General features: G+C 36.2%; 3 protein-coding genes and 1 long non-coding RNA gene across 6 annotated transcripts in view; 3 read left to right on the forward strand and 1 right to left on the reverse strand.

The window, feature by feature from the left end:
- The window catches only part of LOC100182811 (ral GTPase-activating protein subunit alpha-1), a 32,585-nt gene extending 20,529 nt beyond the window's left edge, over positions 1–12,056 (forward strand). For all 3 annotated transcript variants that reach the window (XM_018811621.2, XM_018811622.2, XM_002123916.5), the window contains 20 exons: positions 422–583; positions 953–1,078; positions 2,060–2,185; positions 2,449–2,619; positions 2,679–2,789; positions 2,967–3,035; positions 3,305–3,421; positions 3,813–3,993; positions 4,576–4,757; positions 5,064–5,117; positions 5,562–5,709; positions 6,062–6,243; positions 6,754–6,935; positions 7,270–7,449; positions 7,866–7,989; positions 8,912–9,067; positions 9,500–9,658; positions 9,972–10,099; positions 10,685–11,016; positions 11,271–12,056. In XM_018811621.2, the coding sequence (XP_018667166.1) occupies positions 422–583; positions 953–1,078; positions 2,060–2,185; positions 2,449–2,619; positions 2,679–2,789; positions 2,967–3,035; positions 3,305–3,421; positions 3,813–3,993; positions 4,576–4,757; positions 5,064–5,117; positions 5,562–5,709; positions 6,062–6,243; positions 6,754–6,935; positions 7,270–7,449; positions 7,866–7,989; positions 8,912–9,067; positions 9,500–9,658; positions 9,972–10,099; positions 10,685–11,016; positions 11,271–11,620 (3,240 nt within the window). In that variant the 3' untranslated portion in view covers positions 11,621–12,056. The remainder of the gene's footprint in view (positions 1–421; positions 584–952; positions 1,079–2,059; positions 2,186–2,448; positions 2,620–2,678; positions 2,790–2,966; positions 3,036–3,304; positions 3,422–3,812; positions 3,994–4,575; positions 4,758–5,063; positions 5,118–5,561; positions 5,710–6,061; positions 6,244–6,753; positions 6,936–7,269; positions 7,450–7,865; positions 7,990–8,911; positions 9,068–9,499; positions 9,659–9,971; positions 10,100–10,684; positions 11,017–11,270) is intronic.
- Positions 12,057–12,299: 243 nt separating this feature from the next.
- On the forward strand, positions 12,300–17,073 carry LOC100178955 (insulinoma-associated protein 1b). The gene is made up of 4 exons (XM_002129642.3): positions 12,300–14,054; positions 14,191–14,307; positions 14,986–15,159; positions 16,121–17,073. The coding sequence occupies exons 1-4, from the start codon at positions 13,763–13,765 to the stop codon at positions 17,026–17,028; spliced, it is 1,491 nt and encodes a 496-aa protein (XP_002129678.1). The 5' UTR covers positions 12,300–13,762; the 3' UTR covers positions 17,029–17,073.
- On the reverse strand, positions 14,075–15,282 carry LOC113474210. The gene is made up of 2 exons (XR_003395858.1): positions 15,002–15,282; positions 14,075–14,574 (listed from the first exon to the last, which is right to left on the reverse strand). It is a non-coding gene; the product is annotated as an uncharacterized LOC113474210 (long non-coding RNA).
- An 830-nt stretch (positions 17,074–17,903) lies between the features above and the next one.
- LOC108949411 lies at positions 17,904–20,328 on the forward strand. The gene is made up of 2 exons (XM_018811416.2): positions 17,904–18,329; positions 18,390–20,328. Exons 1-2 carry the CDS (start codon positions 18,039–18,041, stop codon positions 19,998–20,000), a joined length of 1,902 nt encoding a protein of 633 aa, XP_018666961.1. The 5' UTR covers positions 17,904–18,038; the 3' UTR covers positions 20,001–20,328.
- The last annotated feature ends 2,262 nt before the right edge of the window (positions 20,329–22,590 follow it).

Below are 22,590 nucleotides of genomic sequence, written 5' to 3' on the forward strand. Positions count from 1 at the left end.
CAGATTAACAAAATTAAGCCTTTTTAGAACCGTGAGGATATTATGTTTATTTAATTCTGTAAATATGCTTTGAGTACTGCCAAATTTGTTTGTGTTCTGGGTCGATAAAAAAGGAGAAAAACATAGACCACCCTACTATATACACTATATAGTAGGGTGGGGGAAGATGGGACACCTTTGGCACATAATTTCCAAATATCCTGATCGTTTTTTAAACAATTAACAACGGTTTATGGAAGTCGTGAGCATACGGTTTAATAATTCTTTAAATGCTCTTTGTTTACTACCAATTGGGACAAAAAAATAGAATAAAACGGTGTCCCATCTTCCCCCACCCTACTATACAAAATGAACTATACAGACGGCCATGCATACATTATAACACTGAATAATGATTCGTAATAAAACTTTCATTGACCAGGCTACCATGGCAATCCCTGATACCCACAAAGGTGGAAAGCTTCATGCTTATGAACTGCTGTGTAAGATGACGTTACAACGGGAACATGACACCCCACTTGAACCCGAACATCTTTCACAATTTTACGCAGTGTTGCATCATGGTCTTCATTCTCCTGATAACGTAAGTCTAAATCATAAGTCATATACTCCAGATCACAGCATCATAATATCTATTTATATGTACATATTTGTTTTGCATCAAAATATTTTTTAGGAAAAGTGCCAATTTGCCAAGACAAAATATATGCCATATTGGATCATTATAGATTTTCATGAATAAACAAAAAAATATTTTTAAAAGGGTTCGTTGTTATGTACAAAACAATATATAAAACGCCATAGTATTTTCCATATAAAATGTATTATTTTGTTCACCTTTATTAAACCTAAGAAAAAAGGGGCCAAGTCTGGCCCCTATCCCAGGTCCTCACGGACCTCACCCACACGGAATAATAATAATAATAAACCTAATGAAATGAAATATGCACAGGATATTGTGAATGAAATTGTTAGAAGTTGTTCTCAATATTTTCCTTCATGCCTTCAAGCTTCAAGTTTACTTCTGTTAGATTTTATCTATGCTTGTCATGCTGTTGCTGCTTCACAAGATTTAAAGGTAACTTGTGTTTTTCAATTTGTTGTGTTCAGTCTTATTGAGCAAACACTTGAATGAATGTAACTTACTTTATCCTCGCGGGCGGGAAACAGCATGCTTCAACACTAGTGTCATATTTTATACCTCGTGCCAGCTTACGAGTTACCATGTAGGTTACTTTGTGGGTGATTATTTTAGGTGAATTTTTATTATTTATGACTGATAATTTGTACAACCCATTAATGACCACTGGGTTGGAGCAATTGTCCCTAATTGTCATGCTAAAAACACATACGCCAATAATGGTAGTAGCGCCGAGCCTTGAATCCATTACCTCTGGGTTACAGCCAGGGGCACTAACCACTTTGACACATTGCTGAACTTCAAAATCCAAAAAGTATTTAAATGTCATTGCAACTAATTTCACTGTTATTTGTTGGAATATATATTATATGTATAAAATTTGATTTAATGTATTTTGTCACACTAAACAGATTTGGTAGTACCAGTTCAATCGATATGTTTATTTAACTGGGTGTATTGGGACAATAGGTTTACTATTTGGTGCGTGGTGTACAGCTGAACACATAGATTAAAATAATAATATATGTTATATTTTTTATACAGTGTTTTATGTATTGAAATATTTTCATTATGACAAGTGTCAAAGGTAACCTTTTTATTTTTCTATACTTTATCTTCATTTAAGTAAAATTCTACAGTGAACCATGCCAGGGGACCGGGGATTTAGGCCCGAGTTGGCTCATTACCCAAATACCCAGTAACAGTACACTATCTAATTCAGGAAATGTTTTCATATATAGCTACATTTTTCCCAAATACAACTTGTATAGTTTTATTCTATATGTAAATTTTTGCTATTTCAGTAAATTGTATATTGATACTTTTTTACTCGGTCAAACATATATGTATATATAGATATGTATATTATAAAATATTTGTGATGTAACTTTTTCAAACTTTACACCGTTTATTACACAGGCACCTCGTGTTGAAGCTCAAACCATATTAGGTTCAACTTTGTGTTTTCCCAATCTGTATCACAACATTCCTGTTCTCAAACCTGATGTTACTGAGCCTTCTGTAACCATCTGCAATAATGTGAAGGTATTTTGCAACTATTGTATGCATGCGTTTATACCATTTGTGTAACTCTAAACATTGGATTTGAAAAATATTAGTTTTTTTAGCTCCCTAGTGGGCAACTGCATTTGTCTTGACTTAATTTTGTATATAAATTGTTTTTTTTATTACAATGTATGTTTTCATGCATTTTCAATGAATTTGCCCCACACCTTCTTTATTTTTAGGTTATAATTTCTGGGTTATATGACTTTAATGTATTTACTATTAATTATTTGTTGTTTTAGGATTATGTGGTTGAAGCTCTTCTAACATCTGGAAAGAAAGAGCCTTCTGCTGCTGCCAGATGTGTGGCGCTCTCTAGCACAGGTGTGTGGCTTTATGAGGAACTCACAACATGCCACACGAGGCATTCTAGAGTCAAAGAAGCAATAAATGTGCTGCTTGTTTCATTAAAGGTAAAGTTCTGCTTTATATAAAGGGTTGCAAAGAAAGTTGTAACTTTTGTTAACTTTAGTTCAACAACCGAACTGTGGCAAGTGTCGCATGCACACAACTCCACTTACTGACACATTGCAGCAAAGAATTGATGGAAAATATGCCAGAGATGCCGTCTCGTATTATAGAGGTGAGTCTATGTGACTATAGTGGTTTAATTGAATGAGAAATGTTACAACCTGGTATTTGAATTACAATAACAGTCCTATAACATATTAAAATTTATGGTAATTATAGCAGTAATGTCTTTGTTGTGTATGTTCTAGGCATTGTGGGAGGTGATAAACTCCATGTTTTTATTATTCAGGTTATGTCATTAACAGTATCTGCTCTTTTAAACGGTACAGAAGCGAAAAACACAGACTCTGGTCGACAGGTATGTTTTTCATGTGAATAATTGAAATGTGAGGTGTTTGTAAATGTTCGCATTATCTATTCTAGTGGATATTTAGTTTAAGAAATATACTGTTTCACTTTGATTTTCTTGGTTTTTTAAATTTAGCAATTATGAAGTAGGCAACACAAAATAATCTTTTTTTGTGACATGTAATATTTTCTCATTGTCTTTTACTAATGAGTAATAATGTAGTATTTAATATACAATATCATCATTATATTTTATAAATTGTCATTACATTCCCACAGTTACTGGTGTCCTTACTACTATGTATATTGGATTGGTGCATGGCTGTCCCACTCGAGTTACTTACTGATACTTATGGTGCTGAGAGCGATAAAAGATTGATAAGAACTGTTTTCAAGGTAAAGACCTTGTGCTAAGTTATTCAGTTTATTGTTTGCTTCTTTATTACATGAGTGATGTACTTATAAACAAAAATGTTTAGGGACCCTTTTAAAATAATAGTTAAAACATTTTTTATCTGGTTGAAATATGGTATTTTTTAATAGGGTTATTTTAGTTAAACATGGTATTTAAACAAAACCTAGGGTTTGAAAGCTGTAGGGTTATTGACTTGGGGTATTGGTTGGGAGTAAAGGGTAAAGGGTTGGAAAATGTTTGGTTTCTAACTTTTTTAACTGTACATTTGCAAACTGATATCCTTGCCCCAAATTTATTTGGGCATTACAAAACTGTATTCTGACTGTTAAATTGATCTAAAACCACATTCTCATAGTTCTATATTTGTTTCAGGCATTACAGACAGCTGCACTGGGCAAGCCAGGTCACAGTGCAAAACACAGCTACAGTTTGTCTGACCTGGCTTCTCAAGATTTCGACCCAAATCTTCAACTTGATAAAGTTCAAGAAGCTCCTACAGGTTTCTCAGGACGACCGAAACTTAATGTACCAAGGAACAACACTGTGAAGTTAGGTGAGTGGATTTAAAATGTATCATTAATGCAGAAATATGATATCTCTTTTAATATCTTAATTGTTCAATTGACATATATTTTGTAATACATTTTTTGCAAAAAACTTTCCCGTTAGGAGAAGATCTCTTATCCATTACCAATAAGCGCTAGTCACCTACCTTTAGGGGAGTAATATGCCTCAATATCTGGTACGTTCCACCCTAGGACTGAGGGTGTTTGGGATATGGGCCAACTCTGGTCTAAATATCAGATCCCATGGTGAAGCGGGCTGCAGGCCCTCACCCACATAGAATAGAATAAAGTGGCAACATAGTACTACGGAGTAAGATGGGATACAATTAGCACATAAAATCCTGTGTTTCTTGATCTTGTTTGGACAAATAACAACACTCTTTTAGGGATGTGGTGTCACGATTGTATAATTAATAATTATATAAATATTCTTTGTTTTTTACCAAATGAGACAAGAAAGGAAATGAAATCAAGAACCTTCTTACCCCACACTACTAAATGAAAAGTTATACAGCTTGTTTAAGAAGTCCTGACCCAATGCATTATAACCGACCATATTGTTATGGCAGGTCGAGATGGTGCAGTAAGTCTCGCAGCCCACACAGTCCTCTCCCACCTCACCAACCACCTTGGACACTTCCCCCTCGCACGTGGTTGTTCGTTACTTGCGTGTCGTGTAAGTGAACATCACGATGGGGAAGACACACCAGATGAATTATCTGCGAAACTATTCAACTCACCTAATGTGCAAGTGTGTATGCTTGTTTACATGTGTTTTAGATTTGTATATATCAGCTCTAAGGCTATGACTCATCGTATTAAGTGTTTAGAGGAGTTCTCCATTGCTTTTTATATACTGATTAATTTTATTAAAAATGATCTGACCAGAGAATGATGTATAATCTCCATTTTTGTAACATTCATTTATTAAGAAAATACCCCATTTTAACAGCATATTTTAATAGCAATTATAATTATAAATACATTTGTAAACACAACTTAATTGTATTACAATTGTACAAGTTTGATTTGACCTAACAAGAAATTTTTATCACAGTTTCTCATCTACAATGATACTTGTCTCATGTCATTGGTGGAAATACCAGCAGAAGTAAGTGAATCATAGTCATTATTTATCTAAACCAAGCACTTATAAAGTTAAATTAGTTAACAGTATTAGGTTTATTCTGATTTGACAAGTACTGTATTATATTGGCTGGTAAACTTTTTAAAGTAAGTACAACTTTATAATAACTACAAAACATACACTTTAACATTATGGTGCATTACATTTTGACTATACAGCTTATTTAGTTGGAACTTTTAGAATATTTAGTCATATCTAGAATCTTCTGATAATAACCCATATTTCTCAACCTTGTTTTTAACCATGTACTGTTATATTATTCTGTAAATAATATTTATTTATTTTCAAATAGGAAGATAATAAAGAATAAAAACATAGATTATTTTACCCCACCGTACTTGACTATTTTTAGTTTAACTATTATATCTATTTCAAGAACGAGCAATTACCTTTTTTTCTACTTTACAGACAGACAAACCCGGTGAAGGAGCAAGACACGATATGCGTAGTTCTAATAGATGTGTGAGGTTTATTATGAGGGACGGGGGTGGCAAGTACTGCTGGGATTGGTCGTTGTTATACGGACCAGCTGATGTGGAAGAAAGGAATAAACCTGGTAGGTTTTTGTTGTTTTTGATGATTATTTTGTATGGTGTGGTCTTAAGGTACGCATGTAATGTGTTCTGGGTTGTATGCCAATTTTGTGCAGTTATTTAAACACTTAGGTTGTTACTGCATGGTTAACAACAGGAAAAAAGATTAGATAGTATAAATTCAAAAATTGCCATAAATTTAACGAAAAATGTGATATTGTAGATTTACATTTGTTTCCTCATTGATATATTTAAACAAATATCTCAACTATTTCTACAAAAGATAAACTCATCCTAAAACTTATTAATTCTAATTCTCCATTTTATCCATGCGATTCTCCTTTAAACACTTTACTAATATTTTTTTCTTTTTAGTTAAGTGTGAGCCCCTGTCAACATTAGCATCTGACATCAGGCAGTCAGCTGATGCTCACTGTCAGTCTTATCTTGATTATGCAAAGCATGAGGAAGGTAGGAAGTGTAAAGTTACTTACGCTGAAATGCCAATCTATAACAAATCTGAAGAACCATCAGCCAACACTGACAAACTTGATACAGTGAGTTTTATACATATAATGTGCATGTTAAAAGTTTTTTGAAAATTAAAATTGAATTTTTGATTTCGCCTTTTTTAAGATTGTAATGTTTTCTAATGATTTAACCTGTGCTTTTCTCAATAATTGTTATTTTAACTGCTAAGTAAATCAACAACTTTGTTTTAAATAGCTAATACGAACAGTAACAAGCTGTGTTGTCATTTTTTAAGAAATGTAACCCCACTTAACCATTAATCTGCAAACCTATTTAAACTGGCTGTGACATTTTACACAAAAGGTAAAAAGCCATTTAACTAATGATATTACCAATTTTATCCAGTTTTAAATTAAATTTTATTTTATAAGTACAAAAATAAAAATCTGAAAGTATTTTTTTTGTTAAAAAAAAACTCTTCTTTGTTATTGCTTTAATAGTTAGACATATTTTTTCGAACATAGTACACGAACATATTTTTTCTATCAAAAAATTGGCAAACTATATAAACAAATAAATGACTGTTTTTGAATCAGCTGCTTCAATATATTGGTTGGTCAAGCCCCGAATGTCAGAGTCGAATAGGAATCCCATTAAACACATACAGTCCCCCACCTTCTGTGTTGAGCCAAGATATTGAAGCTGCTGCAATTAAACAAATATTACATCATCACCAACAACTTGGTAAAAGTTACAGTGAAAATTCAAGTGCTACAAGGTACAGTGTGTGTTGTGTATGTGTTATGACTCTACATTGTTCACCACTCAATAATAATTTAAACTCTGTTTTTTTTAACGTTTAACATAGACAGTAAATTTAAAGGGCTAATCAGGATTTTTAAAACTGTGCGCCAAAAAAATGTTTGTAAGTATCCATATTTATTAAAAAATTTCAGCTTGTATTGGGTTAAATTGTTATAATTTTTGTGTGCCAGGAACAGATCCAAATAATCTAAGTATGCTATAGCTATTATGTAATAACTGCTGTATTAAACACACAGTACAGCTTATAATGAATAGTTGTAGTTTAAACTAACCATACATAACCACAGTTGGCAAGGTAAAGCTGTCCACCCCCCACCACCAGCCACCAACCCCCTACCCTTCCATCTAGCAAGGTTGGTTTGCGCACAGTTAGGTTTCTTATCACGTGACAATCGTGGTCGTGTACATCTGCTAAAGAAGAACGAACGCTTGCTGCGAGAACTGAAAAACCTTGACTCAAGGCACTGGTAAGCTTCTTATTTGCGAACATTGTTGAATGTTTGTTTTTGGGCAAAACAGTAACAGTTATAGCTACAACACAAGTGGTCACTAACGGGTTTTCTTAATTCTTAATTATACTGAAAAAAAGTGTTAAAAACAAAAACTGCCTATAAATTTACAAATTTACGTAGTACGTATATGGTAACTTTGAGGTTAGCATATGATGTATGAAATAAGAAATCAATGAAATAAATCTTGGGTTCTGACACTATGTAAGGATAAACTATTTCAAACATTACTCAGTACAAGCAATAAAACTTTAAAAGTTTACTGTTTGTACATGAACAATAAATATAGCACACTAATATTTTTAGTATTTATTATGTAGAAACAATATGCAGAATTGGCCGAACTTTCTTTTATCCCACCATATACCCCACAGTCGAGAAACACACAAGGTAGCGGTGCTTTACATAGCATCTGGTCAAGAAGATAAACTATCCATTTTATCCAACACTGGAGGCAGCAAAGATTATGAAGATTTTGTAGCAGGGTTGGGATGGGAGGTAAAGTAATTATGTAGATATATGTTTTTATCCATTACATGTTTTACGACTGTCGTTTCCCTGTAATTTCTATTCTTCTGTCTGATTAAAAAGATAAATAAACTTATTTAATGGTTAAATACGATTAGAAGCTTGTTATATTGACAAGAAAGTAATTTTGATGTTGTACATTCGGTACAAAACACATATAATTACTAATTGTGCATATACATGATTTGGACTTCGTACATGCAGTAAAAGGCGTTTGAATATTTCAATATTGGGTCGAAGTAGTTTACCGTGCATGTTAATACATTCCAATATACGAAGCATTGCCACCAACTCAGTCCTATGTTGAATAGAATAACATTGGTCAGTGCACACACGTCGCAATTCGCAAGCATTACGTTACTCACTTTAATCGACTCCAATTATGAAACAAGGTTATGTTTTATTGCTTACGACCACCACAACGCTCATAACACAACTCTATTTGATTAAAACATAAGTAATGCATATCCTCGCGTGGCATCGTCGATCGTAAATTAACTTTTATTGGCCAACTAAGCGAGGGAACTGAATAATACAAACGTTAATACAACAACAAGGGCAACGATTTTTAAAATGAAAAGGTGTTTTTTTTCGTTATGTTTTTTTGTTTTGTTTTTATTAGTTTAATCTTCGTTTGTAATCAAAGAGATGAGTAACAGTAGTAATTTAAGATAAAATGGATACATTTGCGCATAATGTTCCTTATTTCATAATGGCGTTTTTTACAATGGAAAATGCTATTCTAAAGGGTCATGAAGATACCATTTTTTCCTATGCAATCGACGGGCAAAACGAATGAAAACATAGACCACCTTAACCCAACTCACTGCAGTATTATTCCGGTTGCTACGCGCTCCTAAATTCATATTTTAAACGTTCGTTGTTGTCACAGGTTGATCTGAAAGTCCACTGTGGTTTCAGTGGTAAGTTGCAAAGCGATGGGAGCACAGGTAAAAGTGCTCCCTACTATGCAACATCGACGTTGGAAGTTATATTTCATGTTGCTACACGGTTCCCATCGACTAATGTAACTGCAAGAAACGTCAAGGTAATGAATTGGAATATATTCCAGTATGGACCGGTTAAAACTAGTCGACTCTGGTCAGCTGTTTTAAAATTTGCTTTACACCAAAAAATAAAGATTTCAAAAACAATTACTCACAAAGTTACACATTTAGGCACCCGTGTTACAATTATTGTTTTCCGAAAAAAAATAGATACCTACATTTATTTATTAAAACTGTACGTACATACGCCATATAGTAGCGTGGGGAAGTCGGGAAATATGATATGCAAATATCCTGATCGTGTTTTAAACAATTACCAACAGTCTACGGGAGTCGTGAGGATATAGTTTAAAATTATTTATATATGTTTTTTGTTTACTACCAAATGGGACGGAAAAATATAATGAAGAGGTGTCCCGTTTTACCCCATCCTACTTTGGCCTACTATAATAAAACTTTATATACCCCCATAGTTAAAACACCTTGGTAACGATGAAGTTCACATAGTATGGTCAGAACATCACAGAGATTACAGACGTGGTATCATTCCAACTGAGTTTGGTGACGTAGTTATCGTCATCTACCCCTTACGTCACGGGTTATTTCGGGTGCAAATAATTAAAAAAACAGAGGTGGGTTAAGGTTGCTTATTTAAAATAATTTCGTTTTTTTTACGTTTTTAGTTAGCAGATTTTTATAAATATTTTTTTAAACAAAAAAATGAAAAGTGTTGATGATAAGTTACAGTTTTATGCAAATACTGCTACTTTTGTAAGAAATGGAAGCAATGTTAATAATTCTTTCTAAACATTGTACACAAGGAAGTTACGCAAAAATCCACAAAATTTTCGACACATCCTTTACGTTTTTATGTTATTTAATTTACAAATTCAATATCCATAAAAATAGTTCCGCGTTATAATTTATGTTCCACGTTCGTGACAGGTTCCTTATTTCGGCCCGTTATTCGATGGCGCAATCGTTAACGCTCGTGTGCTGCCTGTGTTGGTTCGTGAGACTGCAATCAATGCTGGCAGAGCTAAACGATCTCAAATATCTCTCTACCAACCATTGTATCCTTTAATGGAAGCTGAACAGTCTATTATAACTAGATATAGCCTAATTTACTTTTTGACTTTAAAAAAAAAACAGTCACAAGTATAGGATGTAGAATAAGGCGACCGTGTTTCAACCGTGATTCCACAACGCATGTTATAAGTGAGGCCACAGGTGCCCACTGTAAACTTGTATTGTGCGCGGTTTATATAAACGTATTTTCCGATATGTAAACATAGTTTGAAAGTAGTTTTATGCGATTCCATGAAATAAAGTTACTAACATACCTCGGAATGAAAAAATAAATAAAGTATAAATATAATTATAGTGGGGATGGGAAAGTTGGGACACCTTTAGCACATAATATTTAAATATCTTGATCGTGTTTTAAACAATTAACAATAGTCTATGGGAGTCGTGAGGATACGGTTTTCTAATTCTTTGAATGTTCTTTGTTTACTACCAAATGCAACAAGCCAACAAGAAAATAGAATGATAAGGTGTCCTATCTTCCCCCAACCTACTATATATATATATAAGACAATTTGACACAACAACTGTTATAGGACGTAGCCTCCTATTTTCCTTAACCATATCTTCAGTTACGAAGAACGAACCCGTTACCTTCGTCAGATCATCGAACAGTTTAAAGACGACCGTACATTTGAAGATTACAGTGCCCGGTTATTTTCACCTGTTCCACAGGGCCTAGGTTCGAATCCCGACGCCTCCACTAAGCAATCAACAACCAGCCATGCAACAGATACAATACAACTCTCATCTGCCCCTACACCACCGTCGGGACCTCCAGGCTTTGATAGTTCGCAGTTAAATTCAAACAACAATAACTCGACGCCCGACCACGAACATCATAGCTTTGCTAGTTATGTGAAAAACATCCAACACGCTTCTGCCTTCAATACAACTCACTCAGGTAGTTCAATTTGCCATATACTTTACTTAAGTAATTACTTCATTGAATTGTGCAGTTGAAAGCATCCAGTTGTCTGCTAAACTTCAATAATTAACAATAACTTGTGAACATGTTTTGTGTGAATACTAAATAGTAAAATATTGTTTTGTTGTAAATGCTGTCTACCGCAAACAGATCCAGGAAATTGAAGTGTCTCGTGACCCTAATGAACTTAAACTTCTGTTTTAATTAATTAAACACATCTGTTATTCCAGATACGACTCAGTCCAGCCACCACCCCACCCCAACCATCGAACCACCGCCTACCATACAACGAAGCAATAAATCCTACATGACGTCATTAACACGACCCACCAACATTAACACCACCACCCGTCATTCATTGAAACTTCCACACACCCCCCTCTCCTCCTCCGCCCCTTCATCCCAACCCACCAACCGCACCCCACAAAAACCGTCCTCCCTGAAGTCGCATTTATCATTCCGGTCCAATTTACTGCCACGCAATTTTGGCGGGGGCTCGCAGCCCCATTTAGCCGCTAGGGACATCCCCGATATACGAGAAGCCCCCGACCCCCCTACATTCCTACCCACTACCCCATAGCAGCAATAATTGCCTCAAATTCTGAACCGCTGCAGCGCAAGTCGATATGAGCGTTCTAAGGTGCAAGCCCCGCAATGCCAACATTCCGTACCGACCAAAATCGCAGAAATCAGTCTCTGAAATTCGGCTGGCCCGATTCGAACGTAATATCAATCACGGCGATAGTGTGTGTGGCGCCCAATCGATATCGATTTGAAGTAATCTCGATGTGTACTAATCCATAACGTTGATGCTAATTCCATTCAACATAGTTCATGTCTCAATCTTCCTTTTTTTAATTGTCGTGTGCTTCTTAAAGATTATTTATCACGAGCTCAGTATTTCTTTGTATATATTTGCTCTTTCAACATGCTCTATGTAGAGTTATAGTTCGCCCACGAATTTTAACCGCGTTGTATACACGGCACTATATAATATTAAAATAATAATGCTGCCACATTCGCTTATTGTGATCCACCGAGACGACATGCATTCTACTGGCAGAAAGCATGAGGTAGGCTACATGAAAATTCATTTATCTAAGTATAAACATGATTTACAAACAAGAAATGGGAATCCCGAACAAGAGATTTTTTACGAGTAATAATATTTACGGTTGTTTCCACGGTATTGCGATGATGACCTGAACATACGAGAGTTAATTATAGTTAGAGGTAATGTCGATCGGCACTAGGAAATTATTTATTGTTGTTAAATCGGTCAAAGATTTGCTTATACAAAGAAAAGGGATCGCTGATGTGTCGTATTTTAAACGACGTCGTTTTTTTTAAATCAATGACCCGAGCTCGCTAGTAGCAAATCGCAGCCTGAGGTTTTGTTTGCATCTGTTCGCGTGCCGTGATAACGCACTCCCACGGACGCGCCAGGGTGGCTCGGCAAACACCTTAATGAGCACAAACCATCTGCTGCTGTTTCACGTCCACGAAGCAGAAACACTCTGCTTTGAGTGGAAATCCGTACACGTTTAAACTTGCATTGGCTATATAGAAGTGCTTGCTTTAGGTATGCCCTATCGCCACACTACAAACTATAGGTTAAATATTCAAGTTAAAATAACGTTTAAGGATACACATGGCGTTTTAGAAGGCAACGGGTAGACTATTCCTCGCGAATGTGGCTATAACTATGGTTGAATGTGTTGCACTAAAAAACAAAAGAATTCGATTGCATCACAGTTTTTATTTTTAACGAATTTTGACGTGTCTAATTTCATTCCAATTTACCTGTTGTAATTGATTTGATTCAGCTCAAATAAGGGTAGGCTAACTTCACCTCGCCGCCCCGCGCGTCAAACCCATGAGAATACAATCGACCCCGGGTCGTCCCATCCAACCACAAAGGCGGCAGGAGAAAACACGTCGCGAGATTTACATGCTAACCATCTGCCGTACTTACCCGGTTAAATAAGCTACGGTTTAATGCACTTTTCAAAAACGAACAAGTTCCCGGAGTCGGCAGCTGTCTTTCCTACAATTTAGCGTCTGCTAGAAACAGTGCTTGCCCGGGTTGAACAAATTTGGCCTATATTCTAGCACTTGTTGGTGTCCGTTGTATTTTAAAAACAAAAATGGGTTTGCATTTCCGAGTGCATCGTTTACTTCAGGAAAGAAATAAAAAAATGACGTTTGTCATCATTAGGTGTAGTGTTAAAAACAATCGAAATATGGAAATAACGTTACACTGACGTTTATTATGGTTTCTGCTAATATACACAACCGGCACACGACGCACCACGCTTGTATTCCGCCAAGTAACACGATTACTTAACCAAGCTTAATGGCGCGCTGAAGCGGCAGATGGTAGGCGGCCGAAGATAATAATAGTGGGACTAAATTATGCCGCTACACTGCTCCCTTTTGACACCACAGCGGTGGCAAACGTCGCAGACTTATCGCGACATTGTCGGCTGTTTGTTTCAAGGTAGGCTAACATTCCTGCGTCAGGTTTGAGGCGTGTTTACTGCACATTAGTGCGTCAGAGCGCCATCTAGCAGGGGTCTAAAAGCGTTTAGACGTTCGAACAGATTACGATCACTGGTTCCTTTTTTCAGGAAACAACGCGCTTGCTATAAATTGAAACTATACGAGTCAAACGCACGTAGTTATGCCAGATTGTCGTTTGGATTAGTAAGTGAAAGCAAATATGTATTTAAATGAGGCTGGCTCACCGGATTCCGGGTACAGATCGAGCAGTAACGATGAAACTGAAGCAAAGCAAGATAATTCTTCTATTCCTCACACGCAAGATATCAAGGCACAAGAACCAGACACTGCAGCGGTTGAAGATGAACTGCGAACCAATAAAAACAATCCAGACAAAGAAGTCAGTGAAAAGTTGAATGTATGTGACGAAACTCATGAAAAATCAACTCGCAAGAGACGGAGTGTAAAGCAGACAATAAGTACAGACGAAGAAAATACGTCGCCAGTATTAGGTGGGGATTGGGCAGTTTTCTGAGGGTCCTAAATAAATTACATTAATTTCGACGTAAAATAAATCTGTTCTCAATGCTTCTATCATTTGCAGGCAGGGTTTTTTTAAACTTTGAATTTAATATTTATCGTTGTCAGGTATTCGGATTCTACCAGCTGAACAATTCAACAAAGACAATACACACCGGAACGATGAAAGAATGAAATCTACAAACGTGTCAGTTGACACAGTCTCATCGACAGCAACAACAGAAAGTGAGACTGTTTGATTTTTTTTAAAAAACACTACGTAAAATTTATCATCAACCAAAAAACACTTCTTCCATACTTTGCAAAATTTTGGTTTTTAAAATTTACTTTTGATTCTGTTGATTCCACATTTAACGCTAAATTTGCCAACATCAAAGTGGTGGAATCAATAATAATGTCGAAGTGATATTCTGGAAAAAAAACGACGAATGGTGGGGTGGGGTAAGATAGGACAAAATTTTTTTTCGTGCCATTTGGTACGACTCTAAAACGCTGTTAATTGGTATAAACACGATTAGGAAATGTGGGTTTCAGGTGCTAACGGTATCTCGTACTAACCCACCCTACTATATAGAACGTAATAACCCTACTGGCGTGAAGTCTCAGCAAATCGCAGACGTTACTCTGTTTTAATTAAAATCTACGTCATATTTTGGGATCAATTCTTTGTAGCAGCAGGGTGGGGGAAGACGGGACACTTTTTAATTCCTATTTCTCGTCTCATTTGGTATTAACAAAGAACACTCAAATAAATTTAAAACCGTTTCCTCACGACTTCCACAGACCGTTGTTATTTGTTTAAAACAAGATTAGGATATTTTGTTGTCCTGTCTTCCCCCACCCTACTATATACTATCCCCCTAACAATAGCAGCGAATAATATCGAATAATCTTTTAACCCAGATTCGTCCAAGTTTACCTGCCGACTTTGCTGCGCATCTTACGGTGACTGTTTGTCATTAGCCCGCCATAAATGCGCACGAATGGTGAACGTGAAATACGAATGTTCAGAATGTGGGAAAGTCTTCGGTTGCCCAGCCAACTTAGCCTCCCATAAAAGGTGGCACAAACCTCAAGGTAAAAACATGTTATTACAAATAAAAACTAAAGTATAGAAACCATTTGCGAAAGGCTTAAAATGCATATCACATGTGTCTGGGTATTTTTATGAAGTTTGAAACACAACTCTATTTACTATATATATAATGACTATATAGATTTTTCCGAATTTGTATTTGCCAGTGTGATTTTCCATGGAGCCACTGATGTTGTACATTGTACATTGACCAGCACATTATGACTTTTCGCTCACTCGTAACACAATTCATTTACTATTTCACTATATACTATCGTTAATTAAATCGATTCAATTTATTAGATCACATTCAAGCCAGAAGCTTTTAAAACCTAATGTAATGGGTATTATACTCGTATTTTAGTAAAAATAGCAACATAATGGTTCTAAAACAGTAAAAGAGGTACCAGGTAATCGTTAATAAGAAAGTTTTCAAACTTATAGCAAAGCTTATAGCCACCGATAACAGCACGATTTTTTTGGTGGACCTTATTTACAATCCACTATCAACGAATAACAAGTTTTACCCGCGCGTAATCTAATAAGATAAAGATTTAAACAAAGACCTATTGTTGAAATGCAGTAGTGTTAGTTTGTGTGGTCGAAATGTTAATCAAAACTTTTTTCTTGTCTTTAAATCTAGCGAGTTGCACAACGTCTGTTAACGTCCTGTCAATTACATCCTCTCGCTTTTCACAATCCATACTTCACAGTACTCGCTATTTCTATATAACACTGTGTTTACACACTGGCGCTAACCAGGTGCCCGAAGAAGGATTCTTCTGAAGTGATTTAACCAGGATTCATATACCATACACAGCAGTGCGCGCACGTCAGTTTAATCACTTGATTAATTGAAAAGAGGTTTTGCGCTTTTGCATGTGATAGTTTTACAGAGAAGCTTATTGCATATACGATCGCCTAAAGTAGTATTGTATACAATTAACCATACCTTTCAAACAGAAATGAACCGAAAGTGCGAAACCAGCAAGAAAAACAAACGTAAAAAAGTGACTAAAGATAATGATGACGTCACAGAGGGGTTGTTGCCGTTTGTTAATTTAAAAGCTGTCAAGGAGAAACATGAAGCATCCGTGTCACCGTCGTCTCCACTCAGCACAACGTCCGAAGCTTCACAAAAATTTGACAACGAACCGGGAAATTACGATAGTCGAATAAAAGCAATTTATCCATGCCCGGGTTGCAAGCGAAGGTTTCGTCGCCAATCCAACAGAAGGAAACACGCGTTAATTAAGCATGGCTTGGACCTTGGTGGCAGCCCAGCCCGAAGCCGCACTGCCAAACCACAGAACGCAAACGGTTCAAAGCAAGCAGGAGCTCGAACGAATGCTCACCGGTCATTGGATGCACCACCAAGCAACTGCAGTTTATCAACTCTAGCTTTAGCTGCAGAAACACTTGATAATGGCGAGTCTTCTGAAGACTACAACCCTTTAGCTCAGCAAAGCAGTTTTTCTTCGAAAACAAATCCAAGTGTACCACGTCACGAAGAATCCGATTACCCGCTCGATCTTCGAGTCAGAGCTCCAGCAAGCACAGCATCGAACATTGCCCATAGCGTTGCTAATATTACCAACAAGGGAAAATCATCGAAAAAACACGATCCTAGTTACACTGTCCACAGTTCTTTTATTGCTTACCCAGTACCAGAGTTAGTTTATCCAAATTCGCCAATGGCTCCCCATGCTTTTACAGGCTACCAAAATGTACAGCCTGTTGGCCAACTGTTGAACTCCGCGTACGTTCCCAGCCCAGTGGGCTGGCCTATGTCGAGGTACCCATATGGGGACGACGCCCTTTCTGTTTTAAATATGAGCCATTTGCTTGCATCTATACATTACCGCATGTGATTTGTTACAGAACGTGAGAATAAAATGCACGGAATTCGGGACTAATTTATAGATGTATCTTTCAGTAATCACGCATCCGTCTAGTGGGTGTTGTTTTCTAAAAGTCATTTGTACTGCATATTGACCAGTGCAGTTGCGGCATAATCATATTGTGTTAGTCTAGCAGTAAATGATTTTTTTAATCGCTCGTTAGTAATTTCACATTTTGTAAAATTACAGATTGTGGTAGCTTTAGTGAAGTGACAAACATTCTAAAGCAGAAAGCTACTTATACTTTTGTACAGGGCGTCATGATAGTTAATGCTAACACCAAATCAAACGTTGTTATGCCAGTACATTATGTTGGAGATAGTTTCCGGTTCGACTTAAAAGCGCAGCCATATTTTGCATTGGATATCCTTAGTTTATTATGAGTTACCAAGAGTCTCGTTTACTAACATTTTGTTATAAACTGACTGTTGCAGTTTTAAAAAACAATATTGTGGGTTAAGATGGAATACCATAACCACCTAAAAGCCCATATTGCCTGTCCGTTGACAAAAGAACGCTCCTACATAACGTTTTATTTACACAGCGTGTTGTGTAGTTTTTCCCACCAGCATTTTAAGCATAATTTTTCGTTCTGAGTTGCCAACACTTCACGCGAATCCGCCTTTTGCGCGTGCAGAGATTACAGTTTCGACAAATATAAATAACTCAACTAATTTCCGGCGCCTCCCGAAACGAACTCTTGCCTGTCATGATGCGTTTTCAATAATATTATAACCACCAGTATTTTAAAACAACTGAAATTTAGGTATATATTCGTCTGCACCATGTGTGCATGCTGTTTAAATTTAAACTATTAGTTTTAATCCTAAGCAATTCAGCATAGATTGCGTTGATTCAATGATTTAAATTTTAAGCCCGTTTGTTATAGGTAGCGTATGATAGCCGTAATCGGTACAGCTGTTTTACAGGTTTCGTTGCAGCAATAGTAAAACTGCAAATCTGAAGCCAAATTTGCTGCAATGGCGTTTTATCGTTTACCATTCTGCTCGTCCTTCGAGGAATTCAATCGACACAGCTGCACTACAAAGTTTATTGCAGGGTTAGAAGAGTGCGTTTGGGGCGCATTGTCGGGACAGTGTCGCAACAACATACTCGTTGTAACGTTGGTAGTGGCTTTTCTGACGCTGCTGTCAATACTATTCAACGTGGTGGCGATTGCTTCTGCCCTAAACGATCGTAGCTCAAAACATACGACCGACTGTGATCCAAAGAGGTCTAGACTGATAAACACACACATCAACTCAAATTGGGTAATCTAAAATTGTTTCTAATGTTAGACAGGCGTATATCTAACCTATGTTTTCATTCAGTCGAAAGCTGTATTTCGGATTTGGTTGGGAATATGCGGCTTGTTGTCTAGTTGTGTCTTGGTCCCTTTAATCGCTGTAAGAACATACTATATGCTGACAAGTCCACTTGTATGCGACAACTCCAGCGACCCCCGACCAAACCCCGGCTCCATGGAATATATTTGCAGTGGTTTGTTTCACATGATTGTGTCCTTACATATCTACGCAATGCTTGGTACTGTGGGAGAAAGATGGTTTACGTTGTTGAGAATCGACCCCGCCGAGTTTGCAGCAAAAAGAAGTAAGCCTAACTTTGTTGCTTCTGATAGATTGTCAATCAAAAGGAGAGACAATTTCCCCGAAAAGCGAAATCCTGCACCAAGTCGTGCTCGCGGACGGGTTCCAGTCATTATGTATGTGCTAATCGCGTGCATATTAAGTGTGACGCTTGGGTTACTGGCAGTATTTCTCGGCAAAGTAAGATTTTTACTCTTTGTTGAAGAACTAATGGCTCCAAACGTTTATTCAAACTCAGCGCTGGTCGGGATTGCTTTAAGTAAATCTTTACCAATGACAATTTCTTATGCTGTGCTCATCTATACACCGATATTAGGTATGCTGGTGTTATTATTGCTCGTAACATATGGGTTGGTGGCTACAAAGAAAACGGCAAAACAAATTACAGCTTTAAAAAACGCAAAGAATCCAATCTCGAATAAGTCGGCCATAGAGCATTACTCTATGGTTGATCTTGTCCCTATCAAAAAGTCATCGAGCCGCAAAATAAGAACGAAAGGAGAATCAGAAGCAAGTTATTCGCATAAAGCTGAACATTCACAGCAAGTGGTTCTGAATTGCCATGAAACAAGTTTAGCTGACATTATAATAGACTCGATACAAATTGAAGAGGAACCAGGGTCCGCATCTCGCCCTTCAAGAATTGAATCACTAACTCCACGCCCCCCTAGCTGGTTAAAAAATATGACTTTCGAATGCAGACGTCCGGATTCTTCACCAGTGAAAATAAATGATCCCGCTACCATTTCTACTCAAGCAAAATCTAACTGCGTCATTTCAATTTTCCGTGAAATTAAAGAAACAAGAGCCACGCTGATAACTGTGACTACAATGTGTATCTTAATATTGCCCTTGGCCGTTCTATTGGCACTCGACGTTGCTGGAAGTTTCAGAGAAATATACAGTAACAACCTTATACAACTAACGACAACCAGACAAAGTGTTTCACAGCGAATTCAAAATCTTACTTTACCCACAAACCAAACCGGTTCGCCAATCAACCATGATGGCTATCACGTAATCGGGGGCATCTTAACGAACCTTGCTACCGTGTTCCTCTCGATGTTTATCATGAGTGGATTTATTCATTTTTTCATTTACTACCTAACTTCCCCATCTTGCAGACGAGGATGTCGAAAAACGTTTCAATGCAAAGCAAGAAATGATTCGAAATATACAAGTTCGGATAATATGACTGCTGGTTTAACATATTTGACTGTAGAGCCACAGAAAAGATCGTGGGACTTCAACAATAGGGTTAACTCTACTGTATACGAAACCAGTGATGATTGTATGATGGATATTGACGCTCGGTTCAGAAATGATGACATATAAGGAAAAACATTGCACGAAGTTTGTAAATATAATTAAATGTTTACAATGATTCCCCATACAAAACTTGTATTATACATATGTGTTAATGTCAGTGTATATCTGGGTTATGTTGACTAAAAGCAATCGATGTCTTGGCCATTAAAGCTGATGCCGAAGGACACATTTGTTATGACTATTTAAGGCTGTCAAAAATGAGTGTAAATGCTATATGTGGACAAAAAATGGGACACATTTTCATTTTATTTTTCTGTCCCGGGTAGTAAACAAAGAACATTTAAAGAATTATAAAACCATATCACCACAACTCCCATATACCGTTGTTAATTGTTAAAAATTACGATCAAGATATTTGGATTTTGTCTGCTAAAGGTGTCCCATCTTCCTCCACCCTAATATATGTTCTTGTGTTAAAAAAAAAAAAAATCTAAAAAAACGAACAACAAACTAATGATTGGGCACGTGTTGTAATTAGCATAATTTTAATTAATCTATTTATGCTATTCGGCGATTATAGGTGATGTTACAAGTTAGTAATATTCATGTAATGTTTAACCAAAAATAAAGTTTCAATTACGATTGATGATCATAAGGTATAGGAGCTTATACAATGCACCCTTGCTCAAATTACCAATATGTTAAAAAAAAAAACATTATTAATTTTGTAACATTATTAATTTTAGCGTCGAAAACTAGTGTTTCTAAAACTACCCTTGCAACAAATTTGTTTTAATATAGATGAGAAACCCTAAGCGTACCATTTCAAATACAGTTACGAAGATCAGTTTAATTAAAACTATAAACAGAAGAAAATTAGCAGCAAAACGACAGTCGTTTTTACAACTGTAAAAGTTCGTTGTTATTGTTAAAACACGATCAGGAAATATGGGGTATTTAAATGCTTACTACGGTACCGGTATTCATCTTACCCTACATTACTGCATTTGTTTATGAACTACTCAGTTAATTTACAAGAAACCACAGCTACAATGGTTAAGTACGTATTATAATTAGCATAATCTTAACTTAACTTTTTAGAAACACGGTCGGCTGAGCTCGATTAAAAACAAATCAGAAATACCCAATGTGTAGCAGTTGGTAGAATGTATTCTATATTCAAGCGATAATAAGGAAGTTAAAGTTAATCATAGCATGTTAAAATAAAAATAGTGTTTCAATTGCGATTAATGATAATACCGTAAGAAAAGTACTTAATTTTATACACCATGATTTATATATAGTAAAGTGAGGCAGATAGGACACCTTTTCATTCTATTTTTTGTCCTGTTTGGTAGTAAACAAAAAATATTCAATGAAATAGTACCATATATGGTAACTCGTAAGCTGGCACGAGGTGTTAAACCCGTGTGGTAACGACTGTCGTTTTTCTGGCCACGCGAGGATAAAGTTATATTTATTACATTCATTCATTCGAATTATAAATCCGTATCTTCACGACTCTCATAGGTCGTTGTTACTTGTTTAAAACGCGATCAGAATTTATTGCGTGCTAAATTTGGATATTTCGTGCTAAAGGTGTCCCATCTTCCCTCACTCTACTATAAGTTATAACTTGATTTTGGTCAACAGAAGACTTAAAATATAAAGAATGAGAACTGAGATGTGTGCGAAAAAAAGTCGCCCGAATAATTAACAAGATCAACTATTGGATGAAAAAGATCTATATGACCGCTTACGTGCTCAATTAAGCCCTACCTACGCGCAACGTCACAACAACAATACTATTTCTATGTTAATAATAAATTTCGATCGAGTTTGAGTTGTTTACGTCGAATTCTGTGAATGAGATTAGCTGTCACCTGAATGGAGAGTGTACAGTACAATATAGGATAGGATTGGTTGTTTTTGCCTACTGTTTTTGTTACTGTTAATATTTGTTCTGTGATAAGTCTATCTACATGGGAAAGTTACGCTGAGTATGAACACGATAGCCTTTCCACTTTCAAATGTTAAAAAACATACCTTTCAATTTATCTCCGGTACGCTAATTAAATGGAATAATTAATAAGCACAAGTGAAGAATGCGCTTGTTGTACGTTAGATATTAGGCTGGTGGAAAGTGTTAGATATTGGTAGAATGGTAGTTAGGTGTCGTTATATAGGGGTTAGTAGTTAAGGGTTAGTGGCTTGCAGTTTGCAGATAACGCAGGGGAGGATTCTTCACTAACACCTTCACCAAATAATATTATAGTTAAATGGCATTTTGGTTTAGGTCAGATAATTTGAAAATTGTTTGGTGTTAAACTATAAAACAAATGACGAAGTGAAATTATATTTGGTACAAAATTGAATCTGACCATACAACATACAAGCATAAGGTTTATGCTGAATGATGTCAGACACCACCACAGGTCCATCAATGGCATCCATTGTTAAGGAAGGATGGCTCCAAAAAAGAGGTTAAGATAAATCACTTTATATCAAAAAAAATATAATTAGAATACTTAGACTGGTATTCAAGCATCTTTGGAGATGATTCATAAAATCTGGAAGAATGGAACAATTTACTTGATAAAAAAATAAACTTAAACATATAAACTCAATAACATAAAATGTGANCAATAATTGGATT

The sequence above is a fragment of the Ciona intestinalis genome, chromosome 4 (genome assembly GCF_000224145.3).
Source record: "Ciona intestinalis chromosome 4, KH, whole genome shotgun sequence".
In the NCBI taxonomy this organism is placed as follows: Eukaryota; Metazoa; Chordata; class Ascidiacea; order Phlebobranchia; family Cionidae; genus Ciona; species Ciona intestinalis.

What these genes read in the sequence shown, in the direction of transcription:
- LOC108949411 (XM_018811416.2), top strand. Translation starts at nt 18,039, where the DNA reads ATGGCGTTTTATCGTTTACCATTCTGCTCGTCCTTCGAGGAATTCAAT. An exon ending in CACACATCAACTCAAATTGG is followed by an intron (nt 18,330 to 18,389) that starts GTAATCTAAAAT and finishes GTTTTCATTCAG; the next exon opens with TCGAAAGCTGTATTTCGGAT.
- LOC100178955 (XM_002129642.3), top strand. Translation starts at nt 13,763, where the DNA reads ATGTATTTAAATGAGGCTGGCTCACCGGATTCCGGGTACAGATCGAGC. An exon ending in AAATACGTCGCCAGTATTAG is followed by an intron (nt 14,055 to 14,190) that starts GTGGGGATTGGG and finishes TATCGTTGTCAG; the next exon opens with GTATTCGGATTCTACCAGCT. An exon ending in ATCGACAGCAACAACAGAAA is followed by an intron (nt 14,308 to 14,985) that starts GTGAGACTGTTT and finishes CTTTTAACCCAG; the next exon opens with ATTCGTCCAAGTTTACCTGC.